Source organism: Oncorhynchus keta, chromosome 14, assembly GCF_023373465.1.
Source record: "Oncorhynchus keta strain PuntledgeMale-10-30-2019 chromosome 14, Oket_V2, whole genome shotgun sequence".
NCBI classification, from domain to species: domain Eukaryota; kingdom Metazoa; phylum Chordata; class Actinopteri; order Salmoniformes; family Salmonidae; genus Oncorhynchus; species Oncorhynchus keta.
In genome coordinates, this window is record NC_068434.1 from 29,592,688 (window position 1) to 29,611,582 (window position 18,895).

The window sequence follows — 18,895 nt, forward strand, 5'->3', positions numbered from 1 at the left end:
GGACACACAAATGGGATTAAACATCATCAGGAAACTTGGCAGGGGATGAGTGGATTGACAGGCAAAACACTAGCAGCAATGGAGTGCCTCAAGAAAGATTTATATAATGTACACTCTGCTTTGAATGAGGGGAGTTTAATAGGGAGGCAGTCAGAGGAGCCAATAGCTAAAGTTGCCACCCTCTAACATTAAATTGAGTTTGCTGCTGGCAACAGACCAGGGTTATGACGCCGTAATGCTTCTCCACTCTCTCCCGCAGGTCAGAGAAACAGGTGAGCAGGCGATTGTGTAAGGGCTTCAGCTGCTCCGTGGATTTCTCCCCGTGGATCCGGATCCCATCAGCCAGGAGAGGGATCTGAGGGTAGAGGAGGAGGGAGGAGCCTCTGTTCTTACAGCATGTACTGCATGTCTAAGGTCAGGTTCAATAACAAGGGGAGAATGAGGATATACTGTACCTGGAGGGCAATAAGATGTTTGAGGACCTCAATGCTCTCAAGGTCCTCTGGGTGTTCATGTATGTAGGTGTCAGTGAAGAACGCCTTCAGAGAAAGAAAGGGGGTGGAATAAACATTTTTATTACTGGGACATATGGTCACAATAAATAGTAGAAAACATAACAGAGCTGCCGCATTCAAGGAAGCTTTTAAGAAATCCCGCTATACCCTCCAACGAACCATCAAACAGGCAAAGCGTCAATACAGGACTTAGAACGAATCATACTTCACCGGCTCTGACGCTCGTCGAAGGTGGCAGGGCTTGGAAACTATTACAGACTACAAAGGGAAGCTCAGTCGAGAGCTGCCTAGTGACACGAGCCTACCAGACAAGCTAAACTACTTATATGTTCGCTTCGAGGCAAATAACACTGAAACATGCATGAGAGCACCAGCTGTTCCCGGAAGGTCTGTGTGATCACGCTCTCCGCAGCCGATGTAAGACCTTTAAACAGGTCAACTTTCACAAGGACGCAGGGCCAGATGGATTAGCAGGACGTGTACTGCGAGCATGCGCTGACCAACTGGCATGTGTCGTCACTGACATTTTCAACCTGTCACTAACCGAGTCTGTAATACCAACATGTTTTAAGCAGCCCACCATAGTCCCTGTGCCTAAGAACACTAAGGTAACCTGCCTAAATGACTACTGACCCGTAGCACTCACGTCTGTAGCCATGAAATGCTTTGAAAGACTTGTAATCAACACCATTATCCCAGAAACCGTATGACCCACTCCAATTTGCGTACCACACTAACAGATCCACAGATGATGCAATCTCTATTGCACTCCACACTGCCCTTTCCAACCTGGACAAAAGGAACACCTACGTGAGAATGCTATTCATTGACTACAACTCAGCATTCAACACCATAGTGCCCTCAAAGCTCATCAATAAGCTAAGGACCCTGGGACGAAACACCTCCCTTTGCAACGGCCAGGCATGACTCCAACACCATAATTACGTTTGCCGAAGACATAACAGGCCTTATCACCGACAACGAGACAGCCTATAGTCAGGGGGTCAGAGAGCAGGCCGTGTGGTGCCAGGACAACAACCTCTCCCTCAACGTGATCAAGACAAAGGAGATGATTGTGGACTACAGGAAAATTAGGACCGAGCATGCCCCCATTCTCATTGACGGGGCTGTAGTGGAGCAGGTTGAGAGCTTCAAGTTCCTTGGTGTCCACATCACCAACAAACTAACATGGTCCAAGCACACGTGAAGAGGGCACGACAAAACCTATTCCCCCTCAGGAGACTGAAAGGTGCGTACAGCCCAGTACATCACTGGGGCCAAGCTTCCTGTCAACCAGGACCTCTATACCAGGTGGTGTCAGAGGAAGGCCCTAAAAATTGTTGAAGAAACCAGCCACCCTAGTCAAAGACTGTTCTCTCTGGTACTGCACGGGCCACCCTAGTCATAGACTGTTCTCTCTGCTACTGCACGGCAAGCGCCAAGTCTAGGTCCAAGAGGCTTCTAAACAGTTTCTACCCCCAAGCAATAAGACCCCTGAACATCTAATCAAATGGCTACCCAGACTATTTGCAGGGGGGGCCCTTTTACACTGCTGCTACTCTCTGTGGTTATCATCTATGCATAGTCACTGTAAGAATTCTACCTACATGTACATATCACCTCAATTACCCCGCACATTGACTCTGTACTGGTACCCCCCTGTATATACTCTTGCTATTGTTATTTTACTGCTGCTCTTTAATTACTTGTTACTTTTATTTTTTAAATATTTCTTTTTATATGCTTTGTTGGTTAGGGGCTGGTAAGTTAGCATTTGACTCTAAGGACCACACCTGCTGTATTCAGCGCATGTGACTAAAACAATTTGATTTGATTTGAAAATAAGAACCAGGTGACAAATCTTCACTTAAATGTGAAATAAAATTGGAAAGGATTTAACCTCCTACAAAATAATAGTGGAAGTCAAACCTTCTCATAGTTGGTGTAGCCACCCATGACGGCAGGGTCAACAATGCCATTGAGCATCATGGAGAGTGGGTGGACTGACGTGGAGCTGTCACAGGCCTGCTGCTGCACCAGGTTACTGAGCTTCTCATTGGCCATCTCCATGGTTTCCACAGCATTCTGCAGGGGGCTGATCTCCTCCTGACCAATAGAAAAGCAAGGAGAGGTGAGGAGACATTGAAGTGTGGAAGACCAAATTGGTTGAGTGGGAACTATTTGCTGTGGGTGGTAGCAGAGTACTCAACTGTGTTTAGATTAAACATAGAGCACATGAACACCAGTAAGTTTGTCTTACTGTACTTGTCATCATCATTACTGAGAGAACTTACAACAGAGATGGACTTCACTTCAAACCATTTTAGAATCCCTGGGAAGTAATAGGACGTGATGTAAGTTGTCCTCTCGATCCACATGGTCTGTAACATGAGGCAGAAAATATGCAGGAATGGTTAGCACAGATATTTTGAACAACAAACTCTTGTGTTAAACTGCTAAGTAAAAGGGCTAATTTCCTGAGTTTCTTAGCGATGTTCAAAGACAAGAGCTTTAGTATAAATGGAGGGATCTGGCTTTGTTGGGACTTTGCAGCATGGTGTGTCTGTCAGAGCTGTGTAAAAGGTACTCACTGCAAATTCATTGTCTGGGTTCTTTGCACCTTTCCTGAAGGGTCTGGAATACTGGAACTGGTCCACTTCATTGGTTCTGTAGTAGCTAGGAGAGGAAGAGGGACCAACAATGTAATGCATATGTAAGACAAATTAATCATACCACAAACTGTTGTGTCCTTACTTTAGAATCTGCTCAGGGACCCCCTTGTCTTTGAACTGGGTGGGCACAGTAAGGACTGGCTTGACTGTAAAACACTGGATGTCTGTGAAGAGCAGCTAAGGATAGGACTGTATATTATTCAAAAACTGAAACTAATCCCTAGTGCTATAGGTAAACAGAGACTGGGGCACCAGTGGATTACAGGTTCAAAACTGTGTCCTTGAGAAAGGTAAAAAGGAACAATGTCCTGATTAGAAGCATTAACACCTATTAACATTTAAATAGCATTAAATAGCTGGGAGAACGAGGGCATGCTGCAAGAGGGCTAAAGGATACGCTGTCCTTGGGAGTTACAGATGTTGTCCCCAGGGGGCGCTGTGCTGGTCATCCTGGCGGCGTTTGGGAACTGAGACAGCAGCTTCAGACTGAAGTCCTGCAGCCACTCGTACTCCTTACCACGGTAGATGAACACCTTGTTCTGTATGAGCAAATCCATTCAAAGATGAGTATTCATTACCCCTTGACTTAATCCACATTTTGTTGTGTTACAGACTGAACTCAAAATGGGTTACATTTATTTTTACACACAATAATGACAGAGTGAAAACATGTTTTAGACATTTTTGCCAATTTATTGAAAATGTAATACAGAAAATGCAAACTGACATAAGTAATCACAACCCTGAGTCAATACTTTGTAGAAGCATCTTTGGCGGCGGATACAGCTGTGAGTCTTTTTGGGTAAGTCTCTAAGAGCTTTGATTGTTGATCATTGCTAGACAACCATTTTCAAGTCTTGCCATAGATTTTCAATCCACAACTGTAACTAGGCCACTCAGGAACATTTAATGTAATCTTGGTAAGCAACTCCAGTGTTTTAGGTTATTGTCCTGCTGAAATGTGAATTCATCTCCCAGTGTCTGTTGGAAAGCAGACTGAACCAGATTTCCCTCTAGGATTTTGCCTGTACTTAGCTCTATTCCATTAACTTTATCTTTAAAAACTCCCTAGTCCTTGCCAATGACAAGCATCCCCATAACATGATGCAGCCACCACCATGCCAGGGTAGTGGGTTCGATTCCCGGGACCACCCATACGTAGAATGTATGCACACATGACTGTAAGTCGCTTTGGATAAAAGCGTCAGCTAAATGGCATATATTATTATTATTATTATTACCATACTTGACAATATGAACAGTGTTACTCAGTGATGTGCTGTGGATTTGCCCCAAACATAACACTTTGTATTCAGGACATACAGTTAATTTCATTGCCCAATGTTTTGCAGTTTTAATTTGGTGCCTTATTGAAAACAGGATGCCTGTTTTGGAATATTTGTATTCTGTACAGGCTTCCTTCTTTCACTCTGTCATTTAAGTTAACTACAATGTTGTCGATCCTCAGTTCTCATATCACCACCATTAAACTCTGTAACGGTTTCAACGGTGAAATCCCTGAGCAGTTTCCTTCCTCTTAGTTAGGAAGAACTACTGTATCTTTGTAGTGACTGTGTGTATTGAAGCACCATCCAAAGCCGAATTATTAACTTAATTATGCTCAAAGGGATATTCAGCGTCTTTTTTTAAAATACACCTACAATCAGTGCCCTTCTTTGTGAGGCATCTGAAAATCTCCCTGGTTTTTATGCTTGAATCTGTGCTTGAAATTCACTATTCGATTGATGGACCTTATATATAATTGTATGTGTGGGGTACAGTGAGTCATAAAAGATAAATATTAACCACTATTATTGAGTCCGTGATTTCTTAAGCACAGTTTTACCCCTGAATTTATTTTGGCCTGCCATAACAAAGGGGTTGAATACTTATTGACTCAAGACATTTCAGCATTACATTTTTTTATAATTTAAAAAAATGTCTACAAACAAACTTGCACTTTGATATGATGGGGTATTATTGTGTGGAGATCAGTGACACAAATATTCAGGCTGTAACAAAATGTGGAAAAAGTATAAGGGGGTGAATACTTTCTGAAGGCAGTGTATATGGTAGCCAATCAAGTATGAATTATATGATTTATATGATTTAATGTGGCACAATCATTTCGCTCCACTCGCATTAACATATGTTAATCATGTGTATGTGACCAATAAAATTGTGTTTTATTTGATTAATTATGATGTTGTTATTGAACTATATGCTACAGAAGATGTCCAATCATAAATTAAAGATGACTGTGGTATACAGGAATGTGCCACTGCAGTGTAGAAATATTGATGTTATGCCAAATCAAAGCAGTTCTGTCCTTGATTTTTTTATTTAACCCTTACACATCAGTTAAGAACACATTCTGACAAGAACCTGACAAGATTATGGAAGGTATTCAATCCATAGAATCACCTACTGCTTTATGGAACGGCTAACTAGTATAGCCTGCATTATACATTGTGAATCTTTTTTTCAACAATTGACTATCTGTAACAACTCTCGTGGGTTGAAGAAGGAGACCAGCTTGGTAGGCGTTCATGATTTTCAATAAACTAAATACCGCAACAAAATAAAAAAAAAGTTGAAAAAAACAAAAGTGCACAGTTCTGTCATGCAACAAAACAGCTAAACAGAAAATAACTTCCCACAAAACCCAAACGGAAAATACCAACTTATATATGATCCCCAATCAGAAACAACGATAGACAGCTGCCTCTGATTGGGAACCACACAAGGCAAAAACAACAAAGAAATTGAAAACATAGAATGCCCACCTTAATCACACCCTGACCTAACCAAAAACAGAGAAATAAAAGTCTCTCTAAGGTCAGGGCGTGACACAATCATTTCATTTGATAGAGCGTGCCATAAGTAAAATTAATAAAAGGCACATGAACACATAATCTCTGGTGAATAAAACAGACATTGAAATGTGCTATGTAGGCTGAATTTAGGAAAATAGTTAATAATCTCACTCTGAGGAAAGTGGGGAATCCAAGGCCATAGTATCCCACAGCAAAGTATTCTGGCTGAGGCCGCATGGCATGCATTATATTCTCAAAGAACTGGGCTTGCTGTTTCTGTGGACGACAGCAGAGAGAGTAACAAAGCCACAATCAGGAACACAGACAACATACAACATACTGTAGCATCTCATTACAACTGTAGAAAAAACAAATACAAACATGGTTCAGTGTGAAATTTAAGGATCCATAATGAACATAGATTGTCTGGCACAGTGTGACAGAACACAGTTTTTGTACCACTCCACTGCAGCGAAGAACAGTTGAATACCACAATGACACAGTATTTACAAAAACATGACATAAAATAGAGTATCACTTCATAATTCATTCACTATTACTTCCTAACGGCAGATGCCAGTATGTCAACTGGCAGTGCATGGGTGAGACTGTTGGCAGTAACTCTTATCTCTTCCCCATTTCCTCAACTTCTGTTTTCTGATGTAATGAATTGTTTTTTTTCTTTAACTATTACTGCTATTTGGATTGGGCTAGCTGAAATGACCTTCTGTCTTAGACAAGACATGGTTATCCTAGCCTTTGACAATGTATCTTGAACAATTCATTCACATTGTATAGTGCCTTCAGAAAGTATTCATACCCATTTGATTTATTTCACATTTTGCTGTGTTACAGCCTGAATTCAAAATGGAATAAATATATTTATTTTCTCACACATCTACACACAATACCCCAAAATGACAAAGTGAAAACATGTTAATACATTTTTTTGCAAATTCATTGAAAATTAAGTACAGAAATATCTAATTTATATAAGTATTGACACACCATGAGTCTATACATTAGAATAACCTTTGGCAGTGTTTACAGCTGTGAGTCTTTCTGGGTAAGTCTCTAAGAGCTTTGCACACATGGATTGCACAATATTATCACATTCTTAAAATAATTATTTAAACTCTGTCAAGTTGGTTGTTGATCATTGCTAGACAGCCATTTTCAAGTCTTCTCATTGATTTTGAAGACGATTTAAGTCAAAACTGTAACTAGGCCTCTCCGGATACTGAGTTAGGAAGGACGTATGCATCTTTGTAGTGACTGGGTATATTGATACATCATCCAAAGAGCAATTAAAAAGTTCAACATGCTCAAAGGTATATTCAATGTCTGCTTTTGAAATGTTTTACTCAACTAATTTTTACCCAAAGACCTCCCTGGTCTTTGTGGATTAATCTGTGCTGGAAATTCATTACTCGATTGAGGGACCTTACAGATAATTGTATGGATGGGGGTAATCATTCAAAAATCATGTTAAATACTATTATTGCACAGAGTGAGTCCATGACATGTATTATGTGACTTGTACCTGAACGTATTTAGGCGTGCCATAACAATGGGGTTGAATACTTATTGACTAAAGACATTTCCACGTTTCATTTTTAATTCATACAAATAATAATCTAAAACATAACTCCACTTTGACATTATGGGGTATTGTGTGTAGGACAGTGACACAACATTTCAATTGAATCCATTTTAAATTCAGACTGTAACACAACACATTTGGGAAAAATTCACAGGGTGTGAATACTTTCTGAAGGCACTTTATGTAATTAACTCCTAGCCTTTGAGAACACTGAAAAGCATGCCAGTACAGCATTAGACCTGGTCCTATTGAAAAGGCCTGTAAATTGGCAGTGGGCTATTGACAATCCCTCTCTTGCGATGTTGGTGAAGCCTTTTTACCATGAAGAAACTAAGGATAATACTTTTTAGTTTTACTTTGCATGTTTTTAAAGAAACATCTATAATCAGTACTGACAATATTTTGAATAAATCTCAGACTACAGCACAATAGCAGAAGATAAATCGTCTTACCAGCAGTTGGCTAATCTCCATGAAGTCAAACATCTGGTTCTCGTGCATCTTTGCCAGCTGTTTACCCATCTCAATGGCTTTCTCCCACATCTGAACAGACACATGCAGCAGTTGGTAAAAAAAAGAATTAAATATGAACATGAGATGTGAACATGGTCGAGACATCACCATCTGTCCCTCACTAACACCTCTATTCAATCAAACCCAGACAGCAGGTTTCAGGGGTGATGTACTGTGCAGAGCACATGCCCCTTGGCCATTCCAGTGTCCAAGGGCCCTTTTCGGTGGAGGTATAATTTCCTGACCATGTTGTTATTGTTGTTCTGAACCCACTGCCCGCAAATAGTCGTTAAATAACATTTTATTTGTCACATGTGCCGAATACAACAGGCCCTTTCCCAACAATGCTGAGTTAAAAAGTAAGAAAAATGTGCAAATAAGAAAATCAGGAAATAGTAACACAATAAAATAGCAACAACGAGGCTATATACAAGGAGTACCGGTACCGACACAATGTGCAGGGGTACAAGGTAGTTGAGGTAATTGAGGTAATATGTACATATACACTAACGTTTAAAAGCTTGGGGTCACTTAGAAATGTCCTTGTTTTTTAAAGATAAGTAAAACAATTTTGTCCATTAAAATAACATCAAATTGATCAGAAATACAGTTTAGGCATTGTTAATGTTGTAAATGACTATTGTTGCTGGAAACGGCTGATTTTTTACATGGAATATCTACATAGGCGTACAGAGGCCCATGATCAGCAAATCAAATCCACATGGTTAGCAGAGGTTAATGCGAGTGTAGCGAAATGCTTGTGCTTCTCGTTCTGACCATGCAGTAACAAGTAATCTAACCTATCAATTTCACAACAACTACCTTATACACACAAGTGTAAAGGAATTAATAAAAGTTGTAAAAGTTTGTGAGTGTTTTTGGTGACAAGCCAAATGTCTTCAGCCTCCCGAGGTTGAAAGGGCGCTGTTGCGCCTTCTTCACCATGCAGTCTGTGTGGGTGGAACATTTCAGTTTGTCCGTGATGTGTACGCCGAGGAACTTAAAACTTTCCACCTTCTCCACTACTGTCCCGTCAATGTGGATAGGGGGCTGCTCCCTCTGCTTTTTCCTGAAGTCCACGATCATCTCATTTGTTTTGTTGACATTGAGTGTAAGGTTATTTTCCTGACACCACACTCCGTGGGCCCTCACCTCCTTCCTGTAGGCCGTCTCGTCGTTGGTAATCAAGCCTACCACTGTAGTGTCGTCTGCAAACTTGATGATTGAGTTGGAGGCGTGCAAGGCCACGCAGTCATGGGTGAACAGGGAGTACAGGAGAGGGCTGAGAACTCACCCTTGTGGGGCCCCAGTGTTGAGGATCAGCGGGGTGGAGATATTGTTACCTACCCTCACCACCTAGGGGCGGCCCGTCAGGAAGTCCAGGACCCAGTTGCACAGGGCGGGGTCGAGACCCAGGGTCTCGAGCTTAATGACGAGTTTGGAGGGCACTATGGTGTTACATGCTGAGCTGTAGTCGATAAACAGCATTCTTACAAAGATATTCCTCTGGTCCAGATGGGTTAGGGCAGTGTGCAGTGTGATTGCATCATCTGTGGACCTATTGGGGCGGTAAGGAAATTGGAGTGGATCTAGGGTGTCAGGTAGGGTGGAGGTGATATGGTCCTTGACTAGTCTCTCAAAGCACTTCATGATGACGGAAGTGAGTGCTACAGAGCGATAGTCATTTAGCTCAGTTACCTTCGCTTTCTTGGGAACAGGAACAATGGTGGCCCTCTTGAAGCATGTGGGAACAGCAGACTGGGATAGGGATTGATTTAATATGTCCGTAAACACACCAGCCAGCTGGTCTGCGCAAGCTCTGAGGACGCGGCTGGGGATGCCGTCTGGGCAGGCAGTCTTGCGAGGGTTAACACATTTAAATGTTTTACTCACGTTGGCTGCAGTGAAGGAGAGCCCGCAGGTTTTGGTTGTAAGGAATTCTAGATCAGGTGAACAAAAGGACTTGAGTTCCTGTATGTTATGATCACACCATGTCACCATGATGACGTATCCCGAGTGAGCCATGTTTCCGTGAAACAAAGAACGTTGCAATTTGTGATGTCTCTCTGGAAGGCAATCCTTGCTCGGATTTCGTCTACCTTGTTGTCAAGAGACTGGACATTGGCGAGTAGTCTGCTCGGGAGCGGTGCGCGATGTGCCCGTCTACGGAGCCTGACCAGAAGACAGCTCCTTCTGCGTCAACGTTGTTTTGGGTCGCTGGCTGGGATTCGATCCATAGTCCTGGGTGGTGGACCAAACAGAGGATCCACTTCGGGAAAGTCGAATTCCTGGTCATTATGTTGGTGAGCTGACGTTGCTCTTATATCCAATAGTTCCTCCCGACTGTATGTAATAAAACCTAATATTCCCTGGGGTAACAATGCAAGAAATAACACATAAAAATTTTCAAAAATACTGCATAGTTTCCTAGGAACGCGAAGCGAGGCGGCCATCTCTGTTGGTGCCAGGAGGTTCCTCAGCAACCATCACTCCTGTGTTCCAATGGCACGTTGTGTTAGCTAATCCAAGTTTATAATTTTAAAAGGCTAATCGATCATTAGAATACCCTTCAGCACAGATGAAAACTGGCCTTCTTTAGACTTGTTGAGTATCTGGAGCATCAGCATTTGTGGGTTTGATTACAGGCTCAAAATGGCCAGAAACAAATAACTTCCTTCTGACACTTCAGTCTATTCTTGTTCTGAGAAATCAAGGCTATTTCATGCGAGAAATTGCAAAGAAACTGAAGATCTCTACAATGCTGTGTACTACTCCCTTCACAGGACAGCGCAAACTGGCTCTAACCAGAATAAAAAGAGGAGTGGGAGGCCCCGGTGCACAACTGCGCAAGAGGACAAGTGCATTAGAGTGTCTAATTTGAGAAACAGACGCCTCACAAGTCCTCAACTGGCAGCTTCATTAAATAGTACCCCCAAAACACCAGTCTCAACATCAACAGTGAAGAGGCGACTCCGACTCCGATGATGGCCTTCTAGGCAGAGTTGCAAAGAAAAAGCCATATCTCAGTCTGGCCAATAAAAATAAAATATTAAGGGCAAAAGAACACCACACTGGACAGAGGAACTCTGCCTAGAAGGCCAGCATTCCGGAGTCGCCTTTTCACTGTTGACGTTGAGACTGGTGTTTTGGTATTAATGATGCTGCCAACCATTTGCACTATTTAATGAAGCTGTAGCTATTTGATTAGCTGTTCAGCTGTCTTATGGCTTGGGGGTAAATGCTGTTCAGGAGCCCTTTGGTCGCAGACTTGGCGCTCCGGTAACGATTTCAGTGCGGTAGCAGAGAGAACATTCTATAACTTGGGAGGCTGGAGTCTTTGACCATTTTTAGGACCATCCTCTGACACCGCCTGGTATAGAGTTCCAGGATGGCAGGGAGCTTGGCCCCAGTGACGTACTAGGGCGTACGCACTACCTTCTGTAACGCCTTGCAGTCGGAAGCTAAGCAGTTGTCACACCAAGCGGGAATGCAGTCAGTCAAGATACTCTCAATGGTGCAGCTGTATAACCTTTTGAGATCTGAGGGCCCATGCCAAATATTTTCAGCGTCCTAAAGGGCCAGGTCTCTGAACTCCTCCCTGTAGGCTGTCTCATCGTCATCGGTGATCATGCTTACCACCGTTATGTCGTCTGCAAACTTAATGATGGTGTTGGAATCGTGGGTGAACAGGAAGGGAATAAGCACGCATTCCTGAGGGGCCCCCGTGGCAGGTGTTGTTGCCTACCCTCATCACCCGGGGGGTGGCCCATCAGTAGGTCCAGGATTCAGATGCACAGGGAGGTGTTTAATCCCAGGGTCCTTAGCTTAGTGATGATCTTGGAGGGCACAACGGTTGAACGCTGAGCTGTACTCAATGAACAGCATCCAGGTGTTGATGTGAGTTATGACCAGCCTTTGAAAGCATTTCATGGCTACAGATGTGAGTGCAATGGGGTGATAGGCATTTAGACAGGTTACCTTGGCGTTCTTGGGCACATGGACTATGGTGGTCTGCTTGAAACATGTAGGTATTTACAGACTGGGTCAGAGAAAGGTTGAAAATGTCAGTGAAGACACTTGCCAGCTGGTCAGCGCATGCTCTGAGTATGCGTCCTGGTATTCCGACTGGCCCTGCGGCCTTGTCAATGTTAACCTGTTTAAAGGTCTTAATCACATTAGCTACGGAGAGGATGATCACGCAGTCATCCGGAACAGCTGGTGCTCTTATGCATGTTCAATGTTCTTTCCTTGAAGAGAGTATAGAAGGTATTTAGCTTGTCTGGTAGGCTCGCGTCATTGGACAGTTTGCGGCTGTCCTTCCCTTTGTAATCCGTGATAGTTTGCAAGCCGTGCCTTTTATGCTTCAAAACCAAAAAGTTGGTGTCTTGATTGCTGACCAATGACCAATCATTAGCATTGGCGCGCAAAGGCGGGTGCGCATATCCAGATTAGTGACCAGAAAGAACTTGTTTAAATTCCTTCAGTTTTGCATGGCAAAAACAGAGTAGGCCTACATTCATCAACTATATAAAATGCAGTTTATCAATCTACTACTGACTCATCTCTGCCAGTACAATAGGGTATCTGGTGATTTTGATTAATCATTTTCATATTTCAGATAGGTCTAGTTTGGGTGGATACTGGCTGTCTAAAGATAAGCAGCTATAACATTGCACTGTCTTCAAAGTTGTGGGTTGAAGATGTAACATATTCTGCCAAAGTATAATGATATGTTTAAGGAAGAGCCGGCCTACCTATTGGCAACACGCACTCTGCAGGCAGGCTGCCCTGGAAATTGTTGGCACGGTACAGAACGCTTGTAACCTCCACTGCAAGTAGACTGTATGATTTTGCTTGCTCTGGACTCCAGAGAAGTGACATGATATATACCTACTTGATATTGGCTGCTGACATGAATGATTTTCAGCTCCAAATGCAGGTGAAAAATGGGAGTTATTTCTGTAGGCTATCTTTCGTTTGGAAAAAATGCATCACTGTTTATGGATGCAATGGCAGGCCATTTTTGCGCATTGATTGTGTGTGCATGTTTTCGTGTGCGCACATGCATGTGTGTATGCGGGGGGTTGCAAGTTCTGTACAACTCCTTTTTGGGGGTAACTGGGATACATGATAGTGGCAACAAATGGAGTTGGGTTGATTTACAGTACCAGTCAAAGGTTTGGACACACCTACTCAATTCAAGGGTTTAATTTATTTTTACTATTTTCTACATTGTAGAATAATAGTGAAGACATCAAAACTATGAAATAACACATATGGAATCATGTAGTAACCAAAATAGTGTTAAACAAATCAAAATATATCTTATACTTGAGATTCTTCAAAGTAGCCACCCTTTGCCTTGATGAGCTTTGCACACTCTTGGCATTCTCTCAACCAGCTTCATGAGGTAGTCAGTCACCTGGAACGCATTTCAGTTAACACCTGTGTCTATCAAAAGTTTGTTTGTGTAATGTCTTTCCTTCTTAATGTGTTTGAGCCAATCAGTTGTGTTGTGACATGGTGGGGTGGTATAAAGAAGATAAAAGATCAAGTTCATATTATGGCAAGAACAGCTCAAATAAGCAAAGACAAATGACAGTCCATCATTACTTTAAGACATGAAGGTCAGTCAATCTGGAAAATTACAAAAACGTTGAAAGTTTCTTGAAGTACAGTCTCAAAAACCATCAAGCGCTATGATGAAACTGTCTCTCATGAGGACTGCTACAGGAAAGGAAGATCCAGAGCTACCTCTGCTGCAGAGGATACGTTCATTAGTTACCAGCCTCAGAAATTGCAGGCCAAAAAAACGAGTTCAAGTAACAGAGACATCTCAACATCAACTGTTCAGACCAGACGAGACTGCGTGAATCAGGCCTTCATGGTCAAATTGCTGCAAAGAAACCACCACTAAAGGACATCAATAATAAGGAGAGACATGCTTGGGCCAAGAAACACGATCAATGGACATTAGACTGGTGGAAATCTGTCCTTTGGTCTGATGAGTCCAAATGTGAGATTTGTGGTTCCAACTGCTGTGTTTTTGTGAAACACAGAGTAGGTGAACGGATTATCTCTGCATGTGTGGTTCCCACAGTGAATCATGGAGGAGGTGTGATGGTGTGCGTGTGCTTTGCTGGTGATACTGCCTGTGATTTATTTAGAATTCAAGGCACACTTAACAAGCATGGCTACCACAGCATTCTGCAGCGATACGCCATCCCATCTGGTTTGCGCTTAGTGGGACTATCGTTTGTTTTACAAACAGGAAAATTACCCAAAACACACCTCCAGGCTGTGTAAGGGCTATTTGACCAAGAAGGAGAGTGATGGAGTGCTGCATCAGATGACCTGGCCTTTACAATTATCCGACCTCAACCCAATTGCGATGGTTTGGGATGAGTTAGACCGCAGAGTGAAGAAAAAGCAGCCAACAAGTGCTCGGCATATGTGGGAACTCCTTCAAGACTGTTGGAAAAGCATTCCAGGCGCCAAGAGTTTGCAAAGCCTTCTTCAAGGCAACTTTGAAGAATATATGTCATATATTGTGATTTGTTTAAAAAATGCAACATTTCTGGGATCACTTTACATGTTGCATTCATATTTTTTTCATATTTTTGTTCATAATAGTAAAGGTGGCTACAGTATTTCTTACAATCTTCTATTTTGACTGGATTTGTGTTGTTCATTGTTAATAAGTGCAGCATTTATTTCAGTTACAAAATAGTTTTGCACTGCTTACACAGTGGTTGAATGTGAGCAGTGCCAGAGGACAAAAATCAGTTAACCACCTAACTGAGGAACTCAATTTAACCTTGCGCAATACCCTAGATTCAGTTGCACCTCTAAAAACTAAAAACATTTCTCATAAGAAACTAGCTCCCTGGTATACAGAAAATACCCGAGCTCTGAAGCAAGCTTCCAGAAAATTAGAACGGAAATGGCACCACACCAAACTGGAAGTCTTCCGACTAGCTTGGAAAGACCTTACTGCTGCTCGATCATCCTATTTTTCCAACTTAATTGAGGAAAATAAGAACAATCCGAAATTCCTTTTTGATACTGTCGCAAAGCTAACTAAAAAGCAGCATTCCCCAAGAGAGGATGGCTTTCACGTCAGCAGTAATAAATTCATGAACTTCTTTGAGGAAAAGATCATGATTATCAGAAAGCAAATTACGGACTCCTCTTTAAATCTGCGTATTCCTTCAAAGCTCAGTTGTCCTGTGTCTGCACAACTCTGCCAGGACCTAGTTTCAAGAGACACTCAAGTGTTTTAGTACTATATCTCTTGACACAAAGATGAAAATAATCATGGCCTCTAAACCTTCAAGCTGCATACTGGACCCTATTCCAACTAAACTACTGAAAGAGCTGCTTCCTGTGCTTGGCCCTCCTATGTTGAGCATAATAAATGGCTCTCTATCCACCAAACTCACTAAAAGTGGCAGTGATAAAGCCTCTCTTAAAAAAGCCAAACCTTGACCCAGAAAATATTAAAAACTATCGGCCTATATCGAATCTTCCATTCCTCTCAAAATTTTTAGAAAAGGCTCACTACCTTACTGAAGAGAAACAATGTATACGAAATGCTTCAGTCTGGTTTTAGACCCCATCATAGCACTGAGACTGCACTTGTGAAGGTGGTAAATGACCTTTTAATGGCATCAGACCGAGGCTCTGCATCTGTCCTCGTGCTCCTAGACCTCAGTGCTGCTTTTGATACCATCGATCACCACATTCTTTTGGAGAGATTGGAAACCCAAATTGGTCTACACGGACATGTTCTGGCCTGGTTTAGATCTTATCTATCGGAAAGATATCAGTTTGTCTCTGTGAATGGTTTGTCCTCTGACAAATCAACTGTAAATTTCGGTGTTCCTCAAGGTTCTGTTTTAGGACCACTATTGTTTTCACTATACATTTTACCTCTTGGGGATGTTATTCGAAAACATAATGTTAACTTTCACTGCTATGCGGATGACACACAGCTGTACATTTCAATGAAACATGGTGAAGAAAAAAAAAAAAAGAAAAAAATTAAACATTGCCCTTGCGAGAAGCATGTGTTTCATGTGGCTGCAAACTTTCTACTTTTAAACTCGGACAAAACAGAGATGCTTGTTCTAGGTCCCAAGAAACAAAGAGATCTTCTGTTGAATCTGACAATTAATCTTAATGGTTGTACAGTCGTCTCAAATAAAACTGTGAAGGACCTTGGCGTTACTCTGGACCCTGATCTCTCTTTTGAAGAAAATATCAAGACTGTTTCAAGGACAGATTTTTTCCATCTACGTAACATTGCAAAAATCAGAAACTTTCTGTCCAAAAATTATGCAGAAAAATGAATCCATGCTTTTGTCACTTCTAGGTTAGACTACTGCAATGCTCTACTTTCCGGCTACCCGGATAAAGCACTAAATAAACTTCAGTTAGTGCTAAATACGGCTACTAGAATCCTGACTAGAACCCAAAAATTTGATCATTTTACTCCAGTGCTAGCCTCCCTACACTGGCAAGGGCTGATTTCAAGGTTTTACTGATAACCTACAAAGCATTACATGGGCTTGCTCCTACCTATCTCTCTGATATGGTCCTGCCGTACATACCTACACGTACACTACGGTCACAAGACACAGGCCTCCTAATTGTCCCTAGAATTTCTAAGCAAACAGCTGGAGGCAGGGCTTTCTCCTATAGAGCTCCATTTTTATGGAATGGTCTGCCTACCCATGTGAGAGACGCAAACTCGGTCTCAACTTTTAAGTCTTTACTGAAGACTCATCTCTTCAGTGGGTCATATGATTGAGTGTAGTCTGGCCCAGGAGTGTGAAGGTGAACGGAAAGGCTCTGGAGCAACGAACCGCCCTTGCTGTCTCTGCCTGGCTGGTTCCCCTCTTTCCATTGGGATTCTCTGCCTCTAACCCTATTACAGGGGCTGAGTCACTGGCTTACTAGGGCTCTTTCATACCGTCCCTAGGGCGGGTGCGTCACTTGAGTGGGTTGAGTCACTGATGTGATCTTCCTGTCTGGGTTGGCGCCCCCCCCCCCTTGGGTTGTGCCGTGGCGGAGACCTTTGTGGGCTATACTCGGCCTTGTCTCAGGATGGTAAGTTGGTGGTTGAGGATATCCCTCTAGTGGTGTGGGGTGCTGTGTTTTGGCAAAGTGGGTGGGGTTATATCCTTCCTGTTTGGCCCTGTCCGGGGGTGTCATCGGATGGGGACACAGTGTCTCCTGACCCCTCCTGTCTCAGCCTCCAGTTTTTATGCTGCAGTAGTTTATGTGTCGGGGGGCTAGGGTCAGTTTGTTATATCTGGAGTACTTCTCCTATCCTATCCGGTGTCCTGTGTGAATTTTAAGTATGCTCTCTCTAATTTTCTCTTTCTCTCTTTCTTTCTCTCTCTCGGAGGACCTGAGCCCTAGGACCATGCCTCAGGACTACCTGACATGATGACTCCTTGCTGTCCCCAGTCCACCTGGCCGTGCTGCTGCTCCAGTTTCAACTGTCCTGTCTGTGATTATTATTATTTGACCATGCTGGTCATTTATAGACATTTGAACAGCTTGGCCATGTTCTGTTATAATCTCCACCCGGCACAGCCAGAAGAGGACTGGCCACCCCACATAGCCTGGTTCCTCTCTAGGTTTCTTCCTAAGTTTTGACCTTTCTAGGTAGTTTTTCCTAGCCACCGTGCTTCTACACCTGCATTGCTTGCGGTTGGGGTTTTTAGGCTGAGTTTCTGTACAGCACTTTGAGATATCAGCTGATGTATGAAGGGCTATATAAATAAATTTGATTTGATTTGAATCAATGTTGTTTCCATGTCATTTCAATGAAATTACATTGAACCAACATGGAATAGACGTTGAATTAATGTCTATGCCCAGTGGGCAGATTGTGCTGCTTTCCCCACTTCTGTAATAACTGCTCAACGGGTTTGTGACCACGGTTGCTGGAATTATTTGAGCACATGCCGGTATGTGCATGGCCCTGTACTGTGGTGAACAGTAGTAATCTGTAAATCTGGTAACCATGTTTGATTGAATATGGCCATCAGATTATTTTGTTGCAAATTCAACTGACACAAATATCTCTGGCAGTAGCTCTTGTGGTATGTTCAGGGGAAGTAGCATAGGAGCTCTAACCCTACAGATGCGGTCAAATATATTGGCACTCTTGCACAATTCACTATTTCTTCTCAAATAAGTTGAAATTGAAAAAAATGATGGGGTTCACACGTGTATTTGTTTGATTTACAACTGCATCCCCCCAAAAAATATCTAAACTGAAAATGAGATTTTTCAGTTCAAAGTGAAAGAATGGCCTTGATGATTCTCAGCAGTGATCCTACTTGTGGTAAATTGCAGGTGACTACAGGGTAAAAATAGCCATTCAACCAGTTTTTAAAAGAGAAAACAGAACATTCTGCTCCATTGCAAAGTGCAAGGGAGCCAATATATTGAACTTCATCTGAAGATCAGGGTTCCTAATAGGGTAACTGTAGTGAGGATGAGGGTGGGAACTCACTTTGCCCTTGTCCAGGTAACAGATTATCTCCTGGAAGAGCCTCTCTTTGAGCTCCTGCTGGGTCCAGACATGTTGGCCGTCACCGGGGATCAGATGAGGTGCACAGGGCTTGTCAGACCACTGAGATGGACACAATACACAAATTGCATTTTGTTTTCTAGTAATGTATGTTATAGTATGTTAACTGTAACTTTAGGGAAATATTCAAAAGACTGATGTTTTTATTGAAAGTCGAATTGAATGTTG

General features: G+C 42.4%; 1 protein-coding gene across 2 annotated transcripts in view; it reads right to left on the reverse strand.

The window, feature by feature from the left end:
- LOC118393165 (dedicator of cytokinesis protein 5-like) overlaps positions 1 to 18,895 on the reverse strand; it is a 51,106-nt gene that overhangs the window by 5,072 nt on the left and 27,139 nt on the right. For both annotated transcript variants that reach the window (XM_035785545.2, XM_035785544.2), the window contains exons 37-46: positions 18,650 to 18,769; positions 8,059 to 8,148; positions 6,175 to 6,279; positions 3,585 to 3,726; positions 3,270 to 3,351; positions 3,107 to 3,191; positions 2,810 to 2,896; positions 2,445 to 2,621; positions 456 to 539; positions 218 to 355 (exon numbers count right to left, since the gene is read on the reverse strand). In XM_035785545.2, coding sequence (XP_035641438.1) covers positions 218 to 355; positions 456 to 539; positions 2,445 to 2,621; positions 2,810 to 2,896; positions 3,107 to 3,191; positions 3,270 to 3,351; positions 3,585 to 3,726; positions 6,175 to 6,279; positions 8,059 to 8,148; positions 18,650 to 18,769 — 1,110 coding nt within the window. The remainder of the gene's footprint in view (positions 1 to 217; positions 356 to 455; positions 540 to 2,444; positions 2,622 to 2,809; positions 2,897 to 3,106; positions 3,192 to 3,269; positions 3,352 to 3,584; positions 3,727 to 6,174; positions 6,280 to 8,058; positions 8,149 to 18,649; positions 18,770 to 18,895) is intronic.